The sequence below is a fragment of the Colobus angolensis genome, unplaced genomic scaffold (assembly GCF_000951035.1).
Source record: "Colobus angolensis palliatus isolate OR3802 unplaced genomic scaffold, Cang.pa_1.0 Scaffold35, whole genome shotgun sequence".
Classification (NCBI taxonomy): Eukaryota; Metazoa; Chordata; class Mammalia; order Primates; family Cercopithecidae; genus Colobus; species Colobus angolensis.
This window is the reverse complement of record NW_012116821.1, coordinates 4,043,829-4,069,129: the sequence shown is the minus strand read 5'-3', so window position 1 is coordinate 4,069,129 and position 25,301 is coordinate 4,043,829. Positions and strand designations below refer to the sequence as shown.

General features: G+C 45.6%; 1 protein-coding gene across 1 annotated transcript in view; it reads right to left on the bottom strand.

Annotated features, from left to right (window-relative positions):
- Positions 1 to 526: 526 nt before the first annotated feature.
- The window catches only part of TULP4 (tubby like protein 4), a 219,632-nt gene continuing 194,857 nt past the window's right edge, over positions 527 to 25,301 (bottom strand). Inside the window, exons 10-15 of the mRNA XM_011952762.1 lie at positions 22,608 to 22,752; positions 18,597 to 18,741; positions 17,448 to 17,541; positions 13,522 to 13,665; positions 8,173 to 10,673; positions 527 to 5,743 (exon numbers count right to left, since the gene is read on the bottom strand). Coding sequence (XP_011808152.1) covers positions 5,627 to 5,743; positions 8,173 to 10,673; positions 13,522 to 13,665; positions 17,448 to 17,541; positions 18,597 to 18,741; positions 22,608 to 22,752 — 3,146 coding nt within the window. The 3' untranslated portion in view covers positions 527 to 5,626. The remainder of the gene's footprint in view (positions 5,744 to 8,172; positions 10,674 to 13,521; positions 13,666 to 17,447; positions 17,542 to 18,596; positions 18,742 to 22,607; positions 22,753 to 25,301) is intronic.

Here is a 25,301-nt window from a genome sequence, read left to right as displayed (position 1 = left end):
AGCAAAATTGATTCCTTATTCTTTGAAAAACACCAAAAAGGTAGTTCTGTAAATGTACACATGTATTATCACAGATATACCTCCCATGCCACCTTCCCACCTCCCATAGTCATAGGGAACTTCAGGGCAGAGGAAGGAGGCTCACTAAGCACTCATGAGGAACAACAACAGTTAACAGTCATATGAGCACTTAAGAGTCGAATTGCTTAAAACCTAGGTTTAAGTTTCCTACAAATTAACAAAGATGTTAATATATTTGGCAACTCTGACCTTTAGGTGCTATGTAGACGCACTTTCAATCGAGTCCTCTTTTAAAAAGCCATGAAAAACCAAATGCAAACCAGATCATCAAGAAGACAGCACAATCTCTGACTTCCCCAAATGGGCAACATGATGACCACGGTCTCAGGGGCTCGAGTAGCTGCTGGCAGTTACCAAGAGAGCCAGGAAGCAACTGAGGGTGGGGGGGTCATGCCAATGGAGCGAGGTGATTTCTCCTCACAAGGCTCAGGAATTCTGCACACAATTTTTTTGATCTGCAAAATTTTATTAAGCAATAGCTGGACAACTCTTACAACTTCAAATCATCAAGAAAAAAATAAGGAGATTAATCCATCTCAATAATAAAGACAGAAAATAACTTGGACAAACCACATCGTTTTCAATGCAAACCATTAATGCCTTCTAGAATATCTCCTGCACAATCTAATACACAAAATACATAAGAAGAGAGGCAAATAAGGATGAGCTCATTAAAACGCATTTGGGAATCACAACAGATCTTGCTTGTAGAGTAAAACAAAGCAGGATGCTGAATTTAAAAACAAACAAACCAACACTGGAGGAACTGAGGTGCACAAGCAGTGCACGCCACTGCCGAGGTCTGGACATGAACATGCTGGTGGTCTAGTTTGGTCTGGGACCTATGCACCTGCATCGCGCACTTATGGTTTAAAAAAAAAAAAAAGGAAAAAAGAAAATGCCAGTAGTAATAAACTCAGAAATTATGTCCAAATTTACAGTACCAAAATAATGCATTTATAAACAAATGCAAAAACAATACCCCTTTGGTAAATAATACAGTGCCTTTTTCAGTCAAATGCATAACCCATGCTTTTCTACAACACGAAAAAATTTTTATCTACAATAAACAACAAGATCTTAGAACCCTACCCCTCCCCTTAAAAAGAACTGTAAACAGAAAATATAGGTACAAGTTACACAAAAATTGCACAAAGCCAAAGAAAATGGAAACAAAGTAAGCCACAACCTATCAGAGTTTTATCAGCCAGAGGTAAGGAATCACACAAATGCTGAAGAGTTCTGAGTTGTGTGCTGTTACAGAAATCCCAGGAACTCAAATGACATTTTGGACACATTTTTGTCTCCACTAACTTTGCTTACAACCATTGACTTGGCCAAATGATACAGGCCCACCGCAACACCATGGACTCCTTCTCCACAGTTACTGGGCCAAACTTTCCTTTTCAAGAAATCTGTTGAATTTGAAGACTGTGTAACATGGCAGAGCACACTCAGGAATTTGAGGTGACCTAGGTATATATTCCTGTGGTTTTGGGGACAAGTAGTGACTTATTTCAGGGCTGTTCTCATGGACACCCAGCTAAGCAGGGCACACACATGGAGACTCCTCTTACCTAGAATCAGTACTTTTGTGTATTCTATGAGAACACAATTCCAAATGCATTTAGAGGTGTATTTTCTAAAGATATTACTTTAAATGCACTGGTTTATATTCAGTACATAGCTCATTAACACAGGAAAAGAAATATTTCTCTCCACAAAGGCAATGCTGTGAAATATACTTCCCATGAAAAGTGGAATAATGAGGCTGTTTAGTGTTGCACTCTTAGGCTGTGAGAGCTGTAAGGGAGTTTAGAGGGTTGTCCAGGCTGACCCTTTCATTTCACAGATGGACAAATGGAGGCCTAGCCAGCCCCAGGGACTTGCCCAAGATCACCCTCCAACCTTGTGGCAGAGCAGGCTTGACCCTGGGGTTTCCTGACTTTTTGCTATGAGTACAGGATGAACATAACAGATTCTTCCATGTCCTTGTGGGACACTTGACAAGGGGGCAATGACTACGGATAAAAAATATTAGCCTGCAAAATTCTTTGATTTATGCTGCCATTAGAGCTTTGAGATTTTCCGGCTTCTTTGGCCCCAGTTTTTCTCAGGATATACATTCAATGGGTATATTGTACACAAATCTGTGCCTTTGGTTTGATGAGGTTAGAGCTAAAACAAATTTAGAATTGGTTATATTTGTTAATATATCATACTTCCCTCAAAAAGTCATAGATTCTTTATACAGTTAACCTTTTACTGGGCTGCTTTTAAATTTAGGGATTCAATGAGGTATCTTGATATTCATAAACTATTAATAAACATAAAATTTTTAGAAATCTCCTGCATAAAGTATAAATTTTCATCGTATTTAGTCAACAGAGCCTGACTGAATGAAATAGTACTTGAAAATAAGACCACCACCATTAAGTGAAAAGTCACCCTACTAGGAGTGCACAGCCCGCAGCTTACACCTGCCTTGGCGCAGGAGGGCAGCCTCTCTTTTCAGGCCTCTGGGAGAGGGGAGTTGAGCAGTGGCTGCTGGGGTCACTCCGGTACAAACTCACGTGCGCCAAACATCCGAGACAGAAGCCTGTGCCTCCATCGGGGAAAAATGCCTTTTGGGGAGTGAGCTAGGAATTTAGAAGCTTAGTTAATTATTTGCTAAAAAAAATCCATTTTTTTCTTCTCACATACATTTGTAACTTTCATTTCAAGGATTTTCCCCTATATTTGCTCTTATTAATCAGGTTCCAAACAGGCTTTTTCAGGGTCTTTATATCTCAAAAGCAATTAGAACACAGAAAGTGAAGCTTATTACCTAGTAATTCTTTCCTTGGCTACTCTCATTCTAAAAGGACTCCCCTTTTTATTTCAGATCACATTTTCAGATAAAAATAAAATTTTCAAAAGAAGAGTGAATAGTATTTGAGTGTTATCTCAAAAAAAAGTCTCCTTTGTATATAATCAATAACACAAAATTTAAAAAAAAGATTTTTAAATGATTAATATGAATTTTTTCCCAATTAGAAAAGTTACAAATTGCCCAGCAAAAAACCTTCTATTGGCCAGGCGTGGTGGCTCACGCCTGTAATCCCAGCACTTTGGGAGGCCGAGATGGGCAGATCACCTGAGGTCAGGAGTTCAAGACCAGCCTGGCCAACATGGCGAAACCCCATCTCTATTAAAAATACAAAAAAATTAACCAAGGGTGGTGGTGGGTGCCTGTAATCCCAGCTGCTCGGGAGGCTGAGGCAAAATAATCACTTGAACCCTGGAGTCAGAGGTTGCAGTGAGCCGAGATTGTGCCACTATATTCCAGTTGGGTGACAAGAGTGGGACTCCGTGTCAAAAAAAACAAAAAAAACAAAAAAAACCTCTGTCATATCCTATTTCTTGCAGCAAAATATACTGCGACCAAGTAAGTCATTACAAAGATACTGTTTTTCTAAATAAATAAAATGGGCATAACTCACCAAAACATAACAAAATAATTCCTAAGAACATTATGAAAAGCAAGATAAATAATTATCTCTTAGACAATAAAACAGGGGAATTGCATTTAAATTATCTGACAGGCTATAACCATTATTGCACAACTAGTAAGCACTGAAACACCATATCAAGCTACAGAAACTCATATAAAAGAATTAATTCTGATAACATTGCTAAATTCTTTCTGGAAGAATGCACCCACTAAAAATATCAGGCCCAATACTTTAAATATAAATGAGAAACCCTGGTATTAGATGGGAGATGTCCTTTGCCATATCAGAAAACCTCGTCAGTATTTCTTTGGGGTTTGGAGAGAATCAGGAGTGATGTCATGTCATCTTGTTCTGGGAAAAAAATGGGTCGGTTTCTTTTGTAATTTTTAACTAAAACAGGGGATTAAAAAAACTTTTACATTTGAAAATACTTTTCTGTAGCATCTTCTACTTGTCTGTTTCCAAATAAAATCCAGATTTGGAACCCAACACCAGCAGATAGTTCCTGTGCAGGCTCCTGCACAGCAGGCCCAGGAGAGGGGCCTGATCCTAAACAACATCACAGGTAAGAATAACTGAAAAAACAAAAACAAAAACAAACAACAACAAACAACACTGGGTTTTGTCCTCAGGGCTTGAACACTGCCCACAGGTTCTCATGAGGAGGAGGAAGTGGGAAGAGATATTCTAGGTAGTTTTTTTTTAATACAATTAACAAAGTGTGATCAACCAACTACCTAGGTATAATTTTAACAACGTTTTCTCAGTGGTTTAGCTCCTTAGTAAACAGTCTGTACAGTTAATAAACAACTTTTTTTCTTAAAGAAGATCATGAACATTTTGTCAAAGATTTGACCATACTCATGTATTTTAATACCCTGGTGAACACTTAACATTTTTTTGGTAACATTTATAATTTGATAGAAAGCATTTGTAGTCAACTGAATTTTAATGTAGCCAAGAGGAGAAAAGGAGTGGTTTTAAATCAAGCCTCATCCACACTTTTAGAATGGGAAGGCGTAGAACAGGATATCTCACGGGAAAGATCACGTTTACAGTAATGTGTTCCAGATTAAAAAGTAAAAGGGGCAGAGAGAGTAGAGGCTGTTTCTCAGCATGTGGGGATCTAGTGACTGCTACCACATTATTTGAGAAAACTGCTACCACTACCACAGGCCAGGATCTTTCCATTTTTGTCTCTCACCTTCTCCCAGAACCAGTCATACTGAATGATCATCACTGATCCTACAGAACTTTGACATACGATGAAACTAGTGGAGGCTTTCAATGTAAACATCCTCAGCACAGGAGGGTAGCCCTCACACTGCTGCTACAAGTCATACGCTGAGTCACACTGCTGTCTGCAGAGTGATGTGAACCCGTGTATATGTGCAGTTTCTTCTTCACCCTTCGTCCCTTCCCCAACATCCTCAATGAGCAAATCACATTTCTACCTGGTGAGAACACCCCTGTAAAGATCCTACTTCGTTGGTCCAACACAGTGTGTCTGCCCAAATGCCCGATGTTAATTAAGTCACCTTTTGGGGAGTAACATAATTAGTGTAAATCAAATGCTGTCCCCACCCCGTTCCCCAAGAACCTGTATCTTCAGAATTTTGGGCTGTGTTTTGTAAAAGCTTTTTGCTTTTACACTAGTGGTGATGTTGAAGGAAAATGCACGAGAATGCATCCTCCCTATGTCTGAAAGAATAGCAGGCTCTAAGGCAGTCTGTCTTCATTCTGAAGGGCCCAGTAGAGCATTACCACAGCCAAGCTATGTTTCTGGAAAGAACAGCAGGTGCCTAGCACTCTTTGCTTCCAGATGCCACTGAAATGAAAGAAGAAAAGAACAGACAATAAAAGGTAATAAAGCCCAACCAAATAAATGGTGACCACAGGTCAGCACCCTCTCCTGGGCCTGCTGGGCTTTTCCAGTTTCGCTGTTGGCTTCTGGTCCTCCCAGGTATCCGGCCCCTTGAGGGCTCCTCTGGCATCTCCGAAGACCTCTTCCAAAGGCTCTCTGCATCTCTCTCCTCCCCACACCAGTCTCTTCATTTGAGGCGCTGAGTCACGTTGGCCAGGGCAACTGCAAAGGCCTGCACGGCTGAGAACGGGTACTGGAAGTCTAGAATATACGCATTGCCATCAATCCGTCCAAATTGCATCACCTGGAGGAGGGCAGGGGAAGCAAAGACATTACAGAACAAGGCAAAAAGGCCAGGAGTGATAGCTCACGCCTGTAAAACCAGCACTTCGGGAGGCTGAGGCGAGCAGATCACGAGGTCAGGAGACTGAGACTATCCTGGCTAACACGGTGAAACCCCGTCTCTATTAAAAATACAAAAAATTAGCTGAGTGTGGTGGCCGGCGCCTGTACTCCCAGCTACTCGGGAGGCTGAGGCAGGAGAATGGCATAAACCCGGGAGGTGAAGCTTGCAATGAGCTGAGATCGCACCACTGCACTCCAGCCTGGGCGACAGAGGAGACTCCGTCTCAAAAACAAAGAAACAAACCAAAACCAAAACAAAACAAAACAAAAAAACAAGGCGAGCAAGGCGACAGGCGGGTCTGCATGGTTCCTGATGGAAGCAGATAGCACTGTCTATGAGATGCTTTTTGCTAACAAAAGTGACTCTGAATCTGGTGAAGCTTCTATATCTAACTCCAAGTTTGTAGGAAACAAGGGGACTGACGAACATGTTAACACAATGGAGACAATAAGCAAGGTTTGGAATGTGGGGACAATGGCCTCCAGCTCCATCCATGAAAAGTTACCTGGGGGCACAACGTCCAATGTTTGGGTGATGGGCATACTAGAAGCCCACCCCCCATTACGCATGTAATGCCCATGTAACAAGCACATGTACCCCTGAATCTAAAAGAAAAAAGAAAAAAAAAAGAATGGAGGGAATGCTAGAGGCCAAATCAAGTGGTTTCTTCACATAGGAAGTAGAAAGGACAAAGAAAAGCAGAAAGAAGCACCAACAGCCCAGAGGCTCCAGAAGAGAAGCAGCATTGCCACTGTCCAACGCCGCTACCTCAGGGAGGGACTTGGTGGCCACCTCCTCACCAGTTCCTGTGCCCACATCCCATCAGACAGTGGCACCACGCCCTAGCACATGGGCTGCACTCATCGCCTCTGGTCCTCAACCTGTGTGCTCCACAGTGGCGGGATCTGTCTGTCTTCCTCACTGCTCTGATTCTAGTACTATAGCAGGGGTTGACAAACTTTCTGTGAGGGGCTGATAATAAATATTTTAGGCTTTGTGAGTTATACGGTTTTTACCACAACTCCTCAACTCTGCTGTTGTCCAGCCAAAAACAGCCAGGGACGACACTCAGGTGAATGAGTGTGGCTGTGCTCAATAAAACTTTGTTCCAAAAAGAGGCGGCTGGCCAGAATGGTCCAAAGGCCAGTTTGCCAACCCCTGGGCTTAGAGGATTGCCAGGCACACAGCAGGTTCTCAATAACATTTATTGAATGAATTAACAAAAACGTGAATTTAAGTAGAGAGAGGAAGGGACTTTGCAGGATGGTGAAGGGGGATGTTGGCAGCAGGACAGAGTAACCCTTCCAGGCTGGAGCAGGGAAGAACTAGGACCCAATGGGTTCAGCTGCACCATGAGGTTACATCTGGTTCAAGAACTGGGTATTGACTTCCATATACAAAGAAATAGGCAAACGAGCAAACAGATAGAAAACAGGAAGTTGATATGTCTAGGGAAAGAAAAGTATACAAAAAAGGAAATGTAACTAAGCTCTAACACATGGCTCAGCTGTGGGTCCTACTGACTAGCATAACAAGGTAACCAGTGACCACTGATTTAATGGGGAAGGAAAAGCTGTGTGCATACGTGTGTGTGTGTGTGTGTGTGCATAGCGTGAGCAAAACTAACCCTCACGTTCCTTAGGAAGTCACCATCTGATGCCAAAACCAGAAAAGTCAATGAATAGAAGTAGAAACATATTCTTTACAAATATGAGTGCAGGCCAGGTGTGTTGGCTCACCCCTGTAATCCCAACATTTTGAGAGGCTGAGGCAGAAGGATCGCTTGGAGCCCAGGAGTTTGAGACCAGCCTGGACTGAACATAGTGAGACTCCCATTTCTTAAAAAAAAAAAAAATTAGGGTCGGGCGTGGTGGCTCACGCTTGTAATCCTAGCACTTTGGGAGGCCAAGGCGGGCAGATCACGAGGTCAGGAGATTGAGACCATCCTGGCTAACACAGTGAAACCCTGTTTCTACTAAAAACACAAAAAATTAGCCGGGTGTGGTGGCTCATGCCTGTAGTCCCAGCTACTCGGAAGGCTGAGGCGGGAGAATGGCGTGAACCCAGGAGGTGGAGCTTGCAGGGAGCTGAGATCGCACCACTGCACTCTAGCTTGGGCAACAGAGCCAGACTCCGTCTCAAAAAGAAAAAAAAAATACAAGATGGCAGTGGGCAGACTAAAAATCATAACCCCGTGAGCTCCACCTAAGAGGTATTCGTTGTTTTCCACATTTCCCATTTGGCCTTCTGAAAAATGCTCCTTGAAGGCGGAGGCACTGATGCCCTCGCCTCCTGGGCCCACAGCGCCACCCAGTCTGAGGTCTTACCTGCCGCCCCTCTAACTCAATCTGGAAGTTCTTGGCAGACTCCTGGGTCACCCGCCCCCCGAAGTCCAGCTGGTAGACCTGGGTGGCCTCGTTCCACAGCGGCTGCTTGTTGGCCATCACATACACAAAGCCTTGGCTGCCCAGCCGCCCGTCCTCCTTCTCACTGGCCCGCCGGCACTTGGCCTCCTCCAGCTCGCCAGCAGCCCGTGGGGCGCGCTTGCTCTTCCAGCCCTTTCTGCTGCCCTGGCTCTGGTTCATGAGCTCATCCCCACTGATGAACAGCTCAGGCTCACTCTCGGAGCTGTCCTGGAACTCGTTTGTCTTATTTAACTTCTTTGACTTCAGTTGGTCTTTCTGACTCTTCACTTTCTTCTTCTCTCTCCCCAAGTGTGGGCTGGAGATAAGGGAATTAAAGTCACTCAAAGTCCTAGCCTCCTTCTTCACTTTGCCCTCAGTGATGGCCTGAACGCTGCCTTCTTCTGCTCGGCTGTCCAGGCGCTTCCGGTTCTTCTTTCCAAATTTTTCTGTCCGCTGGGGGACTGGGCTTTCGGTCAGGGAGAGGACTTCCTGGAAGCTGTCGGCAGTCTCTACCATCACCTCTGTGCCCATGTGGCTTTGGAGTTCGGCAGGTGGTGGGGACACAAGCGGCTTCTCCACCACCAAGTGTGGCTTTGGGGGGAGAGTGCCCTGGGGGTTCTGCACGGGTGGGCAGGCGCTGTAGGAACTCCATGGGTGCAAGGCGACAGGTGGCAGCTGTAAACTAGAGCACGTGCTGCTTCCTGGGTACATGGGGGGCAGGGTGCAATAGGAGAGGCTAGGCGGGTACACTGGCTGAAGGACCACAGCAGGCTCCTGTTGTGCAAACTGTGTTGGGGACAGGGCATCTTTGGGAGAGCAGGGAGCCTGCACTCCAGGCAAAGGGGGGTTGTTATAGCTTCCAGGATATGGCACTCCCATCCCATAGCCTGTTTGGAAAGTGGCAGTGGGGCTGGCAGGAGACTTGGGGGAGATGAAGGGCAGTCGGGACACATCCAGGTGCTGGCCCTGACTCAGCATCAGAGGGGACAGTTTTAAGGGGTTGGGCCCTGAAGTCTGTGCTGTCCTTTCTTGAGGAACCCAAACGTCCTCACCCAGCATGGGGTCCCACTGGTAAGGGGGTGGCCGTTTCAGGGTGACAGCAGCTTCAGGAAGGGAAGGGTGCCTCAGGGGCTTCTCAAGCTGACAGTGCTGGGACAGGGCCTCGTCCTCTGTGAAGGCGGAGTTGACGTAGTCGGTGCGGTCACGGGCGCTGTCGGGTGGGCTCAGGAGGCTGTAGGAGGACTGGGAGGCCAATGGGGAGGTGCTGGCGGTATGGGCCAGGGAGGCTCCAGGCTGTGAGCTGGGCCCTGTGCCACTGCACTGACTGCAGGTGTACAGGGCAGGTGGGGGCCGCGCTGGGAGCTGTGTCACCACCCCCCCGGGCCCGCCCTTGGGCTTGGCCAGGGGCTGCAGGGGGGCCCGCGGGCTGTCAGCCAGCTGGGCCATCTTGAGCGCAGCCTCACGGTTGTTCCTCCGCAGGGTAGCGTGGATGAGGCTATTGTCGGACCTCTGGGCAGCCCCCCGCCCCTGGGCCAGTTGGCTGGCAATTTCGGGATATGGGGGTGGGTCCCCGGTGGGGATGGAGTAGCGAGGGACGGTCAGGCGGTTCAGGGTGGCACTGCTGCAGGGCTGGGGGACTTTCTTCTCAGTAGCTGTGAGCCTCAAGGTGGCGGAGCTACCCGGGCCGGGGAGGGTGTAGGTGTTCTGGGAGCACAGCATCCGGGTGCGGGGCCGGCACACCTCCTCCACGTTGCCACTGCTGTCAAAGGTGGTGATCCTCTCATAGCCCAGGGGGGTCTGGTAGTGCACTGACGTGGGGTAGAGGGAGAAGTCGCCCTTCTTCAGGCACACATCTACTGGTGGCTGTGGGGGCGGCAGAGGGGGCGGGGGTGCTGCTGTGGTGGGGGCAGCGGGGATGGTTCCTGGGTACGGGGGTGGAGGGTTCATCTTTGTCACTTGGACCTCCTGGGGGGCACTGAAAACCACTGCGTCCCCCTCAGCTGCCAGCTGCGGTGTTGGCCGCAGGGCCTTGGCTGACTTCTGCAGGTGTTCATGGTCTCGGTCTCCATGGCCCACTGTGGACAGCTGCATGGGCCCCTGCGGCGGGGGAGGCAGGGACAGTGGAGGGGGGTTCTGAATGATGCGGCCCATTTCCACGCTTCCGAAAATCACCTGTCCAGGACTGGAGTACCGGTTGGAGACTGGGTACTGGGTGGCACTGTCACCTGCATGTTCTGCTGCTCCTACAGCTGTCGTCTGGTTGGTCAGGACATCTAGCTGCACATTCTGATTGGCCAGTAGGGACTGCACCAGCCCTATGCTCTGCGTGGGGGACATAGCCTGAGCTGAGCTGTGGATCGGTGCAATAGGGATGTTCACGGTACAAGGTGGGCTGTTCTCAGGGACACCAGATGCTCCCGTCACTGGAAGAAAATTAGAAAAAGGAACTGCTTACAAAAACACTGCCATTAAACTGGATCAGGATAAGTAATACATCTGGACTCATCCAGTCTCCTTCTGTAAACAAAATGCAATTGCCAGAGACAGAGACATGTCTGCTTGGGGAAAGCTGGCCTGCTCACACAAGTGAGATGGGTTCTTGAGGGCAGCCTGCTGCTTGTCTGTTAGCTAAGGGTACTGTTATAACTTTTCAACTAGCTCACTTTTGAACCTTCTAAACTTGGCGCCAGTGCCTCAATGGCACCATCACAGATAATTAAATGTCTGAAGAAGCTTTTTACTGGTGATATTCATAAAATGCCCACCCTTTTACGCAAGAAGAGGGCAATGGTACAGGAAAAACCTCCACTGAGGACTCGCAGTGCCTAGGTCTCTGAATTAGGTCTATTCATGATTATGGGATGGATAGTGTGGCAAGTGTCACGCAAGAGATGTGTATAAGAAATGTATGCATATTAGATTTCTGTAAATAGAACCATGTAAACTGTAGTAGAAAAAACAATGAAAAGCATCTTCTAGTGAATCTGAGTATCACATGAAGGATCATTTCCTAATTTTTTTTTTTTTTTTCAGACAGGGTCTTGCTCTGTCGCCCAGGCATGCAGTGGCATGATTTCGGCTCACTGCAACCTCCACCTCCTGGGTTCAACTGATTCTCCTGCCTCAGCCTCCCCAGAAGCTGGGACTATAGACGCACACCACCACGCCCAGCTAATTTTTGTATTTTTAGTAGAGATGGGGTTTTGCCTTGTTGGCCAGGCTGGTCCCCAACTCCTGACCTCCGGTGATCCAGCCACCTCGCCTCCCAACGGGCTGGGACTACAGGTGTGAGCCATCACGCCTGACCTTTATCTGCTTTTTAGCATTTCAAATAGTATGTAAGGTAGAACCACGCTGAATTAAACCCTATAAATATATCCTATTTGTACACAGTGAGAGTTTAACAGAGCGTGTGTTTGAACAGCGATCTAGAGACAGGTGCTCAGAGCCACTGTCTGCATGGCCCTGTTTAAAGTGCACACTGAGCACTCTGCAATTGGTTCCTCTACGCCCATTGTGCTACCCTGTGGCATTTCCCTTAGAGAAAAGTGCCACTGATCCAGAAATCTGAGGCATGGTGTAAGTACTATGTGGCAGCTAGTCCATGATTAGGAAATGTGACACTGGCTGACTTTTCATCAAAAGAACTACAGAATCAAGCCAGTCAGTTTATCAAAAGCTAAGCTGGCCCTTCCTTGGGGGTCTCCTAGGGAGACATAACTCTCCCCTGGCCGCACAAATTTGGGTCTGTCTCAGGTTTCCTGTCATTCCTGTTCAGATGCCTCTTCGAGAAGCTCTCTCGTCTGTATGAAACACTGATGGCAGGCATCTTCCCCTTTAAGGAAGAAGAGCCTCTTCGCTGAGTCACTGTCATTAAATGTAATCCCTGAGACAATATGTTCCCTCCTCTCATTGGGAACCACAGACAATAAGGACAACAGCAGCAACAGCTGAACCTTGGAGAGGGCTGTATTCGTCGCATTTTGGGAGAACAGGGAAAGCGTTAAGGAGAAAGTTTAAAAGATACTTCTAATTCCAAGATTCTGAAGTAGAAGGGGATGCACTAGAAAGCTCAGCTATGGGAGGCTTCACCAAACTACAGGTATTTATGTGGTTGTAAGCTTGGCCTATTAGGACCACATAAGCCTAGGAGATTTGCTCACCCATGCAGGAGAGGCCATCATCAGAGAAGCAAGATGGCTATTGTTGGAAAGTGCAGTAGAAACCATTCTTTTCAGGTAAAAAGACTGGGCTGAGAGAAGGTAAACAATTCCCTCAAGTTCAGAGCCCAACTGAGGAGCAGGGCCCGAGCTGGAATGGGTGGCCCTCTATGTCCACTGCGAGAACCAGTCCCTCGGGTCACAGACATCCAGATACTGGAGAAGTCATGGTCCATGTCCGGGTTCCTCTAGCTCAGAAACTGGAGACTTCCAGAGCCCTGCTTAGTTGAAGTAGAGGAGTCTGTGTATCTATAAAATCTCAGGTGGTCTTTTACTTAGAAAAGCAAGTTATTTTCAAGTACCCTCTAGCAACTGAAATAGTTACACACAACTAACTGGCCAGACTAACTGGAATTCACTGTAATCCATTAATCAAAATAGGATCCTTTAAGAATCCCCCTGCCGGGAAACACATTAACTTAAGATGCTATATATATTGATATTTACCATTTGAAAACTGGAATTTAAAAATCGTATACCAGATTTTATCTTGAACTCAGGCCAGGCCCCTGTGCACAGAGACATGTGGTTGCGGTGGAAGAGAGGTGGTTACAGGTAAAGGCTTTTGTGTCCTGGACACAGGGCAGATTTGAGAAACCAGACTCTGTGGGCGCCACGGGAATGCTGGAGTGAGACAGTATCTCAGCAGGGATTGAAAGGATGAAGGCTGGCCTTGATCAATGAGACTGGGTCTCAGTTCTGATTTTATTTAGTCCCAATCAGTCCCACTAACTTACCTGAATCCAGACACATGACTAAGAGGATAGCTGTGAGGATAAAGCAAGATGGCAGAACTGTGCTCCACAAACACAAGGCACCACTGCCACTGTAACCATCTGTGCTCCAGCAGCCCCCCTCCTGCCAACACTGGTGCCAACCTGTGACTTTTCCCCTGGGACAAGCCATCACATCTACCAACCTTACTGAAGCAGGGATACCTTTTCCAAACCTAGGGAGCAGACCGAAACCTCAACAACTTGCCACTCTGTTCCCCTTGCACGATCCACTGACAGAGGGACCGTGACAAACAAGTTGATGTATGTGAACACACCTGGTAAATCATCTTCATCTTCACTGAAAACATTTGGGTTGAAGACAGGTAAATTAATATAGTCCATGGAAATTTTCCGAACTTCTGGGAGATAAATGGTCATCTGCCGCGGCTGGAGATGCAGGAGGCTGGTTTTATAGATTACTGGTGGGGAAAAAGAAGGATACAGTTAACAGAGACACACCAGAGCAGAGCCAAAGTGTCAAGAGAGTCACAGGAAGAAGAGCACACTGCAGTTTCCCTGCCATCAGAAGACAGATCTGTGTAGGCAGGGTCCAGAGGCTGAGAGGAGCTCTTCATTTCTCCCTAGTACTCAGTGCGACCATACTAGCCATGGTTCTGGATTCAGTAACAGCAGATTCCTGGTCTAGCTTGGCCTCCTTGCCAGTGGATTGTCTACAGAACTACACATTTCAAATGGCAAAAACATTTTAGACACAAATCATTTCTTTTGGAATGAGCTAGGGTATAAAAACGTATTTTTCAAAAACCTCATTTGCAATCAGAAGGATGATTGAATGGAAATAGTTGTGACAACCAGAGTGCCAAACAAGGGAAGCTTGAGCAACCCAGGAACCGTGTGAAAGCAATGTTGAGATGGGGTGGGGGGTGCATGGTTTCATGTAGGAATAAAACACAGTCTTCATTTCAGCTGGAGCTTGGCTTTCAATTTTAATCTAATCATCAAGATAGAGATTTATAGGGAATTTCCACACAGTTTTTTTTAAAACCTCAAGATTTAATTTGAATAACAGGGACATTTAGGAGAAGGCCCAGATTGCAACTAAAATATTTAAAGGAGACAAAGTAAGTTTAAATATAATGAATCTAAATTTAAGTTTCACAGTAGTTAAAGTCGGGGTGAAACTGCCCTGTGAACTTGCTTTTGTGTTCAGTAGTCTCTCCTGTGAGACAGGTAGCACAAAGCTTCTTTATTCTAGCTCCATGGCGGTCACCTTAACACTTAGCGGCTGACCTGCAGCATGCCTGTGGCACAGCAGGCCTCCTTTGTCTAAGCATCTTTGCAGGGCTGGCCCATGGACTGGTATGGGCTAAGGTAACTTCTCCCGCCCAACAGTAGGAAAGGCCCCATGCATGTGTTTATCTCTCTTGCCCACAAAGGAAAGAGAATATGAATTTTGGTTTAAAAATTCTGTGTGGTTTCATATGACTTAAGAATGAATGCATTAAAGTGCTATTATTTGTTGTTCACATTGACAAAGCAATTTAAAAAAAATTCTAGGAGGGATTAGAAAAAGACCATCAGTTACCTCCAGGAAAGAAAACTAGGTGGCTGATGGTGAGAATGACAGAGATTTTTATTGTAGACCCCCTCTGAATCTTGTGAATTTTGTAAAATCTACTGTGTATTGTTAAAATGCCAAAAATTCAAAATAAAAAAATTTCATGGGCCAGATCATTCTAATTGAAGAAAACAAATTATCCAACCTGGGGAACAGCACTCACTTTTTACGTTCACTAGAGGGCCATATACTGTCTTTGAAAAGATTATTTAATGGGGTACCATATACAACATATCTTCTAGTATCCAATAGTTAATTTCTGTTCTCTAGTATTAATAGAATCAAGTGGAAATTTCTTATAACTTGACAAAGTAGCTCTATGGACTACAATGGTATTTTTAAAAAGGTCAGGCTGGGCATGGTAGCTCACACCTGTAATCCCAGCACTTTGAGAGGCCAAGATGGGGGGATGGCTTGAAGCCAAGAGTTTAAGACTAGCCTGGACAAAACAGTGAAGTCCTATCTCTACCAAAAATTTTTAAAAATTAGCTGGGCATGGTGGCATGTACTTTGTCTACAGTCCTAGCTAGTACAGGCGGAGGTGGGAGAATCACTTGAGCACAGGAGCTTGAGGCTGCAGCGAGCTGGGGTGGCGCCACTGCACTCTAGCATGGGTGACAGAGCCAGGCCCTATCTCCCCGCACCCCTCAAAAAAAGACCATCATTTGTCTCAAAGGTGCTCACATGCTCTCTCATTGTACGATCTTTACTGGCTTATTGGTGGACCTACTCAACATCTGAGAATGAAAAGACCCATTAAGTAAATTCTCACTTCCATTCCCTTTTTCAATATTTACCACAGGCAGATGGCTAAGTTCTCAGCTTACTAATGTGGGAATAATCACAATAGTCAAACAGTGGTTATTAAAAATCAACCTTATCTATCAATAGGGCACAAACAAGTAACTGAACAACAGGCCTTTGTGGTCATCAGAGAGTTTCCAGGTTGTTGAAAATATTATAAGATTTACTTGCACTATGTACAGGGATGGTCCATTGTGATTCCCTAAGTCGGTTTTATGTTTACATTTTATTCCTCTTTTTCTTTGAGCTCAGATACTTCAAAATGAAAAACTCAAATGTAGTGCTATTTAAAAAATCTGAGATTCCTTATAGCAATAGGTCTTTCTAACATCTAATCTGTAATAATAATTTATTTTAAAACATCTGTGTATGAGTTGCTTCATACAACTCATACACAGATTCAGAATTTTTCAAAAACCATTTTTAGTAGGTTACACATAGCACACTCAAAATGCAGGGCCATAGCCCCTCTGGTTGAGCTGGCCTTGCAGACAGAGGTGTACAGCATGCAATGATTCAGCAACGGGGAAGATGCGGGGAGCAACACAGCTCCTCAGCTCACATAGGGACCTCCTCAACAGAAGGAAGCTGCTCTGGAATGGACCTTCTGCCATTTTCATGTCATTACTGTCTCTGGGGTAAATATGACACGGTACTGCAATTCATTTGGGCAGGAGGGCAGATCAGAATACATGTTCGTGTTCTGGCCCGGCTTTTACTTCGTTGGCTCAGTTTTCCTCTATGTTTCAAACTTGCCATGGACAGGCTATTTATCTGGTATTGAGAAATGAAATTTATAAAAATTTACCACTAAGAATTGTACCAATAGTCAGCTAACCTGTTTTTTATTTATTTATTTATTTAGAGACACAGTTTCGCTCGTGTTGCCCAGGCTGGAGTGCAGTGGCATGATCTCAGCTCACAGCAACCTCTGTCCCACGGGTTCAAGTGATTCTCCTACCTCAGCCTCCCAAGTAGCTAGTATTATAGGCATGCACCATCATGCCCGGCTAATTTTGTAGTTTTAGAAGAGACAGGGTTTCTCCATGTTGGTCAGGCTGGTCTCGAAGTCCCAAACTCAGGTGATCTGCCCGCCTTGTCCTCCCAAAGTGCTGGGATTATAGGCGTGAGCCACTGCGCCCGGCCTTAGCTAACTTCTTATAGTCTCCAAAGCTTTCTTCTCCACTTTCTTCAGGAGTTTACCAAAAATCCGCCCACAGCAAAAGGCCTAGAAGTCAAATTTTGGCTATTCCTATCATTTTTATATTTCTATTTTTTTTATAAGTCAGGGCTTATAGCAAAAAATGAAAATGCCACTGGCGACCAGGTGTGGTAGCTCATGCCTGTAATCCCAGCACTTTGGAAGGTTGAGGTGGGCAAATTGTTTGAGCTCAGGAGTTTGAGACCAGCATGGACAACGTGGTGAAACCCTGTCTCTACAAAAAAAATACAAAAATTAGCCGGGCATGGTGACGCGAACCTGTAGTCCCAGCTAATTTGGGGGCTGAGGCAGGAGGATCGCTTGAGCCCAGGTCTAGGCTGCAGTGAGCTGTGATCATGTCACTACACTCCAGCCTGGGCAAGACACTGTCTCAAAACAAAAGTTAAAAGATTAAAAAATGCCACTGGCAAAAAGCCTATGTGAGAATTCTGATTTTTGTGAAATCGTTGTGGCGAAGTTAAGGGTTAGAGGTAAAATACATGCTAATCTTTTGCTGTCTTAAAAGCTCATCTTCTATTTTAAACCACTAAAGGTGAAAACTGGACGTTTTAGTTTGTTCCAACCGGGACAGTGAGAGAACAGGACGTGATTTTTACCTGCACCGAGGTTGGTTGGCAGGAAAGCAGCCAAGCCCACAATCTTAAATTTGGTTCCCCAGATATTAGACGTGACCTGAGCAAGATAGTTGTGCTGTGGTGGGGGAAGAAAAGAAAAAAGAAGAATCACAATCTATTTCCATATTTTCAATTGGTCACTTAGTAAGAATGTTAATATTTATTACTTAACAAACCACGAGTGTACACTGCAAGAAACACCCATTCTCTAACTCATCTACCATTTCCAAGATCAGAAGCTAACAAGGGCAGAACGAGGGCAGTCAGGCAGGCAGCAGTAAGTGGGGGTGCATCGAGCTGGGGGAAAGGTGGGGGTGTGTCCCAGTATGTCCATAGGTGTGTGATTTAAAGAAGCCTAGAAAGGGATCTAACTCTGAATCCATTTTTATCCTTGATATTTCTCCTGAAAACATCGGTTGCACTGATACCAGGATGTCCTGAAACTACCACCTATCATCTGTTTTCTCATTCAATTAAATTTTTTAAAATTTAAGAAATTATTACGCCCAAGGTATGTATGCAAGGGCAAAAATAAAGATGGACAAAATACAGCCCCTTAAGGAGCTTATAACCTGATGGAGGAGATAAAGCTTGTAATGATCTGTATATAAAGAAGTCACTGAGCAATGTCATAAGGTAGCTCTACACCAGGTGTGTTGGCCCCTCCCAGCTAAGCCAGGGCAGGAGGCCTTCACAGCAGAGGTAGTGGTGGAGTTCCATCTGGAAGCATGGGGCAGAAACGAGGATGAGGAGGTGGCATGGTGACAATCTAGGCAGGGCAAAGCACGGGGCAGGTGAGAATCAGGTGTGGCTACAGCACCTGGAGGGTGAGGGGGCACTGAGGAGCCAGGAGGGAAAGACAGGCAGGGCTGGACGGTGGGAGCTGTGATGGGAAGTGGGAGGTTCTCTCCCACAGTGACTGCAAGATCAGAACTCGCTGAGAGGCACAGGTGGAGAAGCCAGAGCTCCACCTGAGGGCGACTCCTGAGGTAGCAGGTGGTGTGCAGGATGTGGAGCAGAGCTCAGGGGCCCATGGTGGCAGTGAGCAGGGCAGGCAGCAGGTAGGAAGGGGCCCTCTGGGCATAGACCCCAGGAGGAGGGGAGCGAGGCAGGGCAGCTGCGGGCTCCTACCTGAGTGATGTCTTCAAAAGGAAACTCTCTCCGAGTCAGGCTGGGCGAGCCCACAGAGGGCTTGCGCAGGGGCAACCGCGGGGACCGGGAGAGCTCCTGAGCAGCCCGGGGCAGCTTGGGGGACTTGCGGGCCTCGATGCTGATCCTGGGGAGGCAAGGCCAGGAGGGGTCAGGCACTTGCGGTGGGAATAGTGAGCATGGCCCTGACTCCGGCACTCCTTTCTTTTTCTGGACAGCCAGCCTGGGTGTTGGGTTCTCACCCTGCAGCCAGTGCCCGAATTTAACAAAGCTCTCCTCTTGCTTTTGCTTTATGAATATGAGGAAAGAATGACAACTTTACATTGAATAATATACATTTTAAAATATATTGAGAAACTGGGTGTGGTGGCACACACCTGCAGTCCCAGCTGCTTGGGAGGCTGAGGCAGGAGGATCGCTTGAGCCCAGGAATTCAAGGTTGCAATGAGCTACAATTACACAACTCCACTTGAGCCTGGGCGACAGAGCACGATCCCATCTCAAAATATACTGAGTATATACTGAAATGAGATCCAGCGATCCATTTGTAAGGAATTCAAATAATTAACTGTCTTTCACTCTCCGCTGCCTTGGAGCAAGTGTGGAAACGGCCTTCTGCCAGAGGCCTGCACAATCAGTCCTGGGAAAACGGCAGGTGGGACAAGTCATTTCTTACCCTAAGGCCAGTGATCTTTCTAATTTCTTCTGCAACAGTGTGAATTTCAACAAATTTATCTAGCATTTCACCATCTGCAATCTTTAAATCAAATTAGTAAAGTTTTTTGGCTGCCTTTTGATCCCATGTTGTATCTCTACTCCTCAGTCCCTTTATTTATAACATGGAGACACACGTGTTTAATGACAGTCTACCCCAAAGACAGTGTGATTAAAATGAGTATGGTAAGGTTTAAAACAGTCTATGAAAAAATGCATTGTCTCATATATACTGGTTTTGAGCTTGATGAGAAACTCTGGGCTCCTGAGGAATGGGAGGATGGCAGATTGAGCTCCCTAAAGCTATGATCTGGGACAATTAGCCTGGCTGCTGTGTGAAGGGTCCAAATGGGGAAAGGACAGCAGGAGGAGGCCCAGCCACAGCAAGATGGCAACCCGAAGAGGGCGTTTAAAGGTGAAGGATTTAGTTGCATGCATTAAACGTCCTCTCTGCTTACGTAATGGGAAAAAAGCACTTTAGAAATATAGGAAAGTTCATAATATTACATGCAATTTTAACAAGCTCTGGAACAAAGATGAAAAAAGACATCAATCAGACTGCTAGAGTAACTGGATATCTGCATATTTAAAAAATGAGCATTTACCTCTAATTCATACCAAACACAAAAATTAATCCATAAGCATGAAAGCTAAAGCTAGAAAGCTGATGGAAGAGAACTGAAGAAGGGCTCCATGACCTTAGGTAACCAAAGACATCCTGAACAGGACACAGAAAGCACTAACCACAAAAGAAGAATGCCACATGCTGGACTATATGGCCATACAGATATCTGACAAAGGATTCAAATCTAGAAGAAAGAAAGAACTCCTGGTTGGGTGCGGTGGCTCACACCTGTAATCCCAGCACTTAGGGAGGCCGAAGTGGGCGGATCACAAGGTCAGGAGTTCGAGACCATCCTGGCCAATATGGTGAAACCCCATGTCTATTAAAAATACAAAAAATTAGTTGGGCATGGTGGCACGTGACTGCAGTCCCAGCTACTCGGGAGGCTGAAGCAGGAGAGTCACTTGAACCCAGGAGATGGAAGTTGCAGTGAGCCGAGATCATGCTACTGTACTCCAGCTGGGCAACAGAGCAAGACTCCTTCTCAAAAAAAAAAAAAGAAACCGAAAAGAAAGAACTCTTACAACTCAATAAAACAACCCAATAATAAACTGGACAGAAGACTTGAACAGACACTTCACAAAAGAAGAAGATAGCCAAGTGGCTAAGAAACATGTAAACTAAGCAGCAGCCATCACTGGAGACATCAGAATTAAACTGAAATGAGATGCCACTACACCTACCAGAACAAGGTAGAATTATTTCTTTCTTTTTTTTTTTTTTGAGACAGAGTCTCACTCTGTCACCCAGGCTGGAGTGCAGTGGCTGGATCTCAGCTCACTGCAAGCTCCGCCTCCTGGGTTTACGCCATTCTCCTGCCTCAGCCTCCCAAGTAGCTGGGTCTAAAGGCACCCGCCTCGCCCGGCTAGTTTTAGTAGAGACGGGGTTTCACCGTGTTAGCCAGGATGGTCTTGATCTCCTGACCTCGTGATCTGCCCGTCTTGGCCTCCCAAACTGCTGGGATTACAGGCGTGAGCCACCATGCCCAGCCGAATTATTTCTAAAAAATGACAACAGAGCTGCTGCTGAGGATGGAAGAAACTGGGACTCTCTTAGAAATTGCTGGTGGGGATTTATGTGGGTGCAGCCACCCTGGAATACTGCTCAGCAGTTTCTAATAAACTTTAACATATACTTAACCCATGACCCTGCAACTCCTTTCCTAAGTTTATACCCAAGAGAAATGAGTGCCCATGTCCATAAAAAGACTTGTATAAGAATGTTTGTCATGGATTTGTTCATGATAGCCTCAAACTGGAAACTACCAAATATCCATTGATTGGTAAACAGAATAAACTAGCTATAGTATACTCATTACAATGGAATACCATGGAGCAATAAAGAAAAACAAACTACTGATACATGCAACAACATAATGACTCTCAAAATCATTACACTAGAAAAAAAAAAGCCAGATACAAAGAGAACATATCGTTTGACTCGATTTATATGAAGTTCAAGAACAAGCAAAGCTGATGACAGAAGTCAGAACAGTGATTACTTCTAGGGAGTGGGTATCAAATGGAGGGAGCACAGGTGGACCTTATGGGATGATGACATGTCCTTTATCTTGAACTTGGGGGAAGACACTGGGATAGCCCCTGTACAACGAGCTAGGTGTTTACGATGTGGACAGATGTGTATCTGTATGTAACTTATACCTTAGCTTCTCATGGCATCAGAAAAAAAAAAATCACAGAATTAAAACTAGAAATCTTAGTGAAGAAAAAGGTTCTACAGTGGATGTGATGTGTTGATGTTTCCCAATTACAGCATTACGGGCATCTATCTATCTATCTATCTATCTAATCTATCTTATCTATCTAATCTATCTTATCTATCCAAACCATTCATCCATCTTATAGCAATCTTATCTATCTTTATCTAATCTATCTTATATCTATCTATATCTATCTTATATCTATCTATCTATCTATCTATCTATCTATCTATCTATCTATCTATCTATCTATCTAGTCTTTTGAGATGGAGTCTCGCTCTATTGCCGGGCTGAAGTGCAGTGACACAATCTTGGCTCTGCAACATCCGCTTCCCAGGTTCAAGTGATTCTTCCGCCTCAGCCTCCTGAGTAGGTGGGACTACAGGCGCCTGCACCATGCTTGGCTAATTTTTGTATTTTTAGTAGAGACAGGGTTTCCCCATGTTGACCAGGATGGTCTCCATCTCTTGACCTCGTGATCCACCCGCCTCGGCCTCCCAAAGTGTTGGGATTACAGGCGTGAGCCACTGTGCCCGGCTCCAGCATTACAGGCATCTTATCTGGCATTCTCTTCAACATGTTACATCCACTGGAGAACCTTTTTATTCCTTTTCTCAAACTATAAGAAAAAACATATAAGCCTGGGAACTACGGCCACCCCTCTGCCACCCACCATCGTTGCTAACACCTAGAGAAGTTCTGAGGGTTTAGCAAACTTCTACTGGGTGTCTTTGTCTATCCCAAAGGAAAAACAAAACAAAACAAAACAAAACAAATAGAAGTTGTAATTATTCCAGTTGGAATCTTCTGGAAGAAAAGGCAGGGAGGTGGCTCTTTGACTCTTCTGGTCAGTTTCAGTGGGATTCTGTTGCAGCCACAAACACACATATTCAGAGGCACAAGAAAGGACGGTCACCCCGAAGACTGAGATTACCTTGGGAGTTTGGGTGATTTGCTAGCTCTGGAGATTTTGGGAGATTTCTTGGCAGCCCAGTCATCACTCAGTTCAATGTCACTGGAGTCTGAGCAGTTGCAGCTGTCGATCACAGTAGAAATCAAGCTGTTCGCATAGATTTCATCTGGTAAAACACCAACCAGCAGATTTCAAGGGAAGTTATATCAATTAGCCCCTACCAATGATCATTACTATAAACTAAAAGACAGATGGACTCCACAGGCCATCATTTTAGATCTAGAGGTTGAAACAGAAAGAAGCTTAGCATTGTTTTTCTCTTTTATATTTTCTAAGCAGAAGTAAGCAATTACTCCTACTGTTGTCAAAATGGGCATGGTATTTTAATGTTTCTAGGCATGTACAAAATACACACTGTTTGCCAAAAGCTGAAACCAAAATGGCTGTGCTGTTGTGTCTCACAACACACAGGTGCCCACCTGGGTTCATGTGGACTTTTAGGCAGCCACAGAACCTGGGCTGAGTGAGGGGCTTGCGGACTCACTGATTCACTGAAAACCTGCTTCTAACCTGAGAGGGTCCTTGCTGATGCCAGGCCTGCTTGAATTAGAGTCCTGCAGAGTCAGGTCCACTCCACTTAGGTCTGGAATGCCAGAAAGTCCCCTGGAATTGCCACAGGTCTCGCGGTGGGGGCCTGGCTCTCCCGCCTGGTAGAGCTGCTTGCCTGCGTGGAGCAAAGGCTAGGAGACCTGGTGGTGGGAACTCTCAGGGTGGCTCTGGGTTCTTCTGTGGGTACTCCTCATGGGGCCTTCAGGCAAATGGTGAGATGATGTGCAGAGTGGGGTGATGGCAAAACTGTGGGGCAAACTTCCTCCTCGTTGGAATTTCTCTCCTTGGCTGCCTATCCCCAACCTGTGCTATCACATCCCCTCACCACCCAAATCCCCCCCTACCCCCTCCACTGCCCCAGGTCTGTCCTCATTGTGAGGACCCCATTCTTCCAGATTACTTTGTTTTGCTGATGAAAATCTCATTGCCTCAAGGCTCCAAGTGCCTTGCCAGGTAATAAAAAAGCTGAATCATTCAATCATAATGAAGCAATTCATAATGAGTGATTGTACCATCCAAAAGGGCTGTTTATATTTTAAAGGATGAGTTTCTTAATCCAAACCAATCTAGAAGTTTCTGAGCATTTGGAGGTAGCATCTATGAACAGGGGCCCCTCTGGGGCAGAAAAGCTTGGCAAGCTCCTTGGAAAGGAGGCTGGCCCCAGGCTGTGTCACCCACATCACCCCCTTCTTAAAGCACTCACTGAATCAGGAGGTGCCACGCCTGGACCCAGCAAAAGCCGCAGTGAAGCCACAATGGTGTTTGTGTTTAAGCAAATAAAAAGGCTTAATGCACGAGCCCTGAGCAGTGTTCTATGATTTAATTTATGAATCACTGGATCAAAGGAATCTGTCATGACTCAAGCATGCACGCAAGCCTACAGAATATGCCTGTGTGTGTGACTCGACTTGAGGAAACCCAGTAAGACGTTGCCCACTCAGCTCCTGACTCACTCATCAATGCTAGGATCCCTCAAATACCATGTCCCAGACCATTTCCTCTATCCCTTCACTCATAACTACTATTTTCTTTTTTATAGAGACGGGGTCTCGCTATGTTGCCCAGGCTTGTCTTAAACTCCTGGACTCAAGTGATCCTCCTGCCTCAGCCTCCCAAAGCGCTGGGATTAGAAGAGCTGAGCAACTGCGTCTGGCCATAACTACTGCTTTATTGTCTGTCTCCCCCACTAGTGCAAACTCCACGAGGGAAGGAAAGTCATCCATCCTGCCTCCTGCTTTAACCCCAGAGACTACCTGAGACTTCATAAATACTTTCTGAAAGAATAAATGATGATTTAAGGGGTGGCAAGAGACAAAGAAAATGGCTTTCTGAAAATATGCCCTGAGCCCTGCTTGTTCAGTGTCATAATTCCACACATGCAGCCATTGCCACTCTGACGTCTATCATCAGCACAACTAAAAATTCAGTGCATGACATAAGCTCCACATTTGTGAAGGCTGAGGTGGTGGCTGGGTGTACTTCATACTTCTAGAGATTGTGTCATCAGTTTATCATGGGTGTTCTGTAAAAGCATCTAAGTTGTAGAAAAATGTAAGCTGGGATTGGTCTTTGAGAACCTAAGGCTTAACTACAATGTCTGGGGCTTTACATCTCAATTCTGTCAGTTTTCAAGAATCTGCTAATTTCTTCTGGGTTGAAGGCTTTTTGGGTTTTTTGGGGAGACGGAGTCTCGCTCTGTCGCCTAGGCTGGAGTGCAATGCAGTGACGTTATCTCGGCTCACTGCAACCTCCGCCTCCTGGGTTCAAGCGATTCTCTTGCCTCAGCCTCCTGAGTAGCTGGGACTACGGATGCATGCCGCCATGGCTGGCTAATTTTTTGTTATTTATGTATGTATGTATGTATGTATGTACTGTACATATGTATTATTATTTATGTATTGTATGTATGTATGTATGTATTATATATGTAGGTATGTATGTATGTATTGAGACGGAGTCTTGCTCTGTCACCCAGGCTGGAGTGCAGTGGTGTAATCTCAGCTCACTGCAGCCTCCACCTCCCGGGTTCAAGTGATTCTCCTGCCTCAGCCTCCCGAGTAGCTGGGACTATAGGCACCTGCCACCACACCCGGATAATTTTAGCAT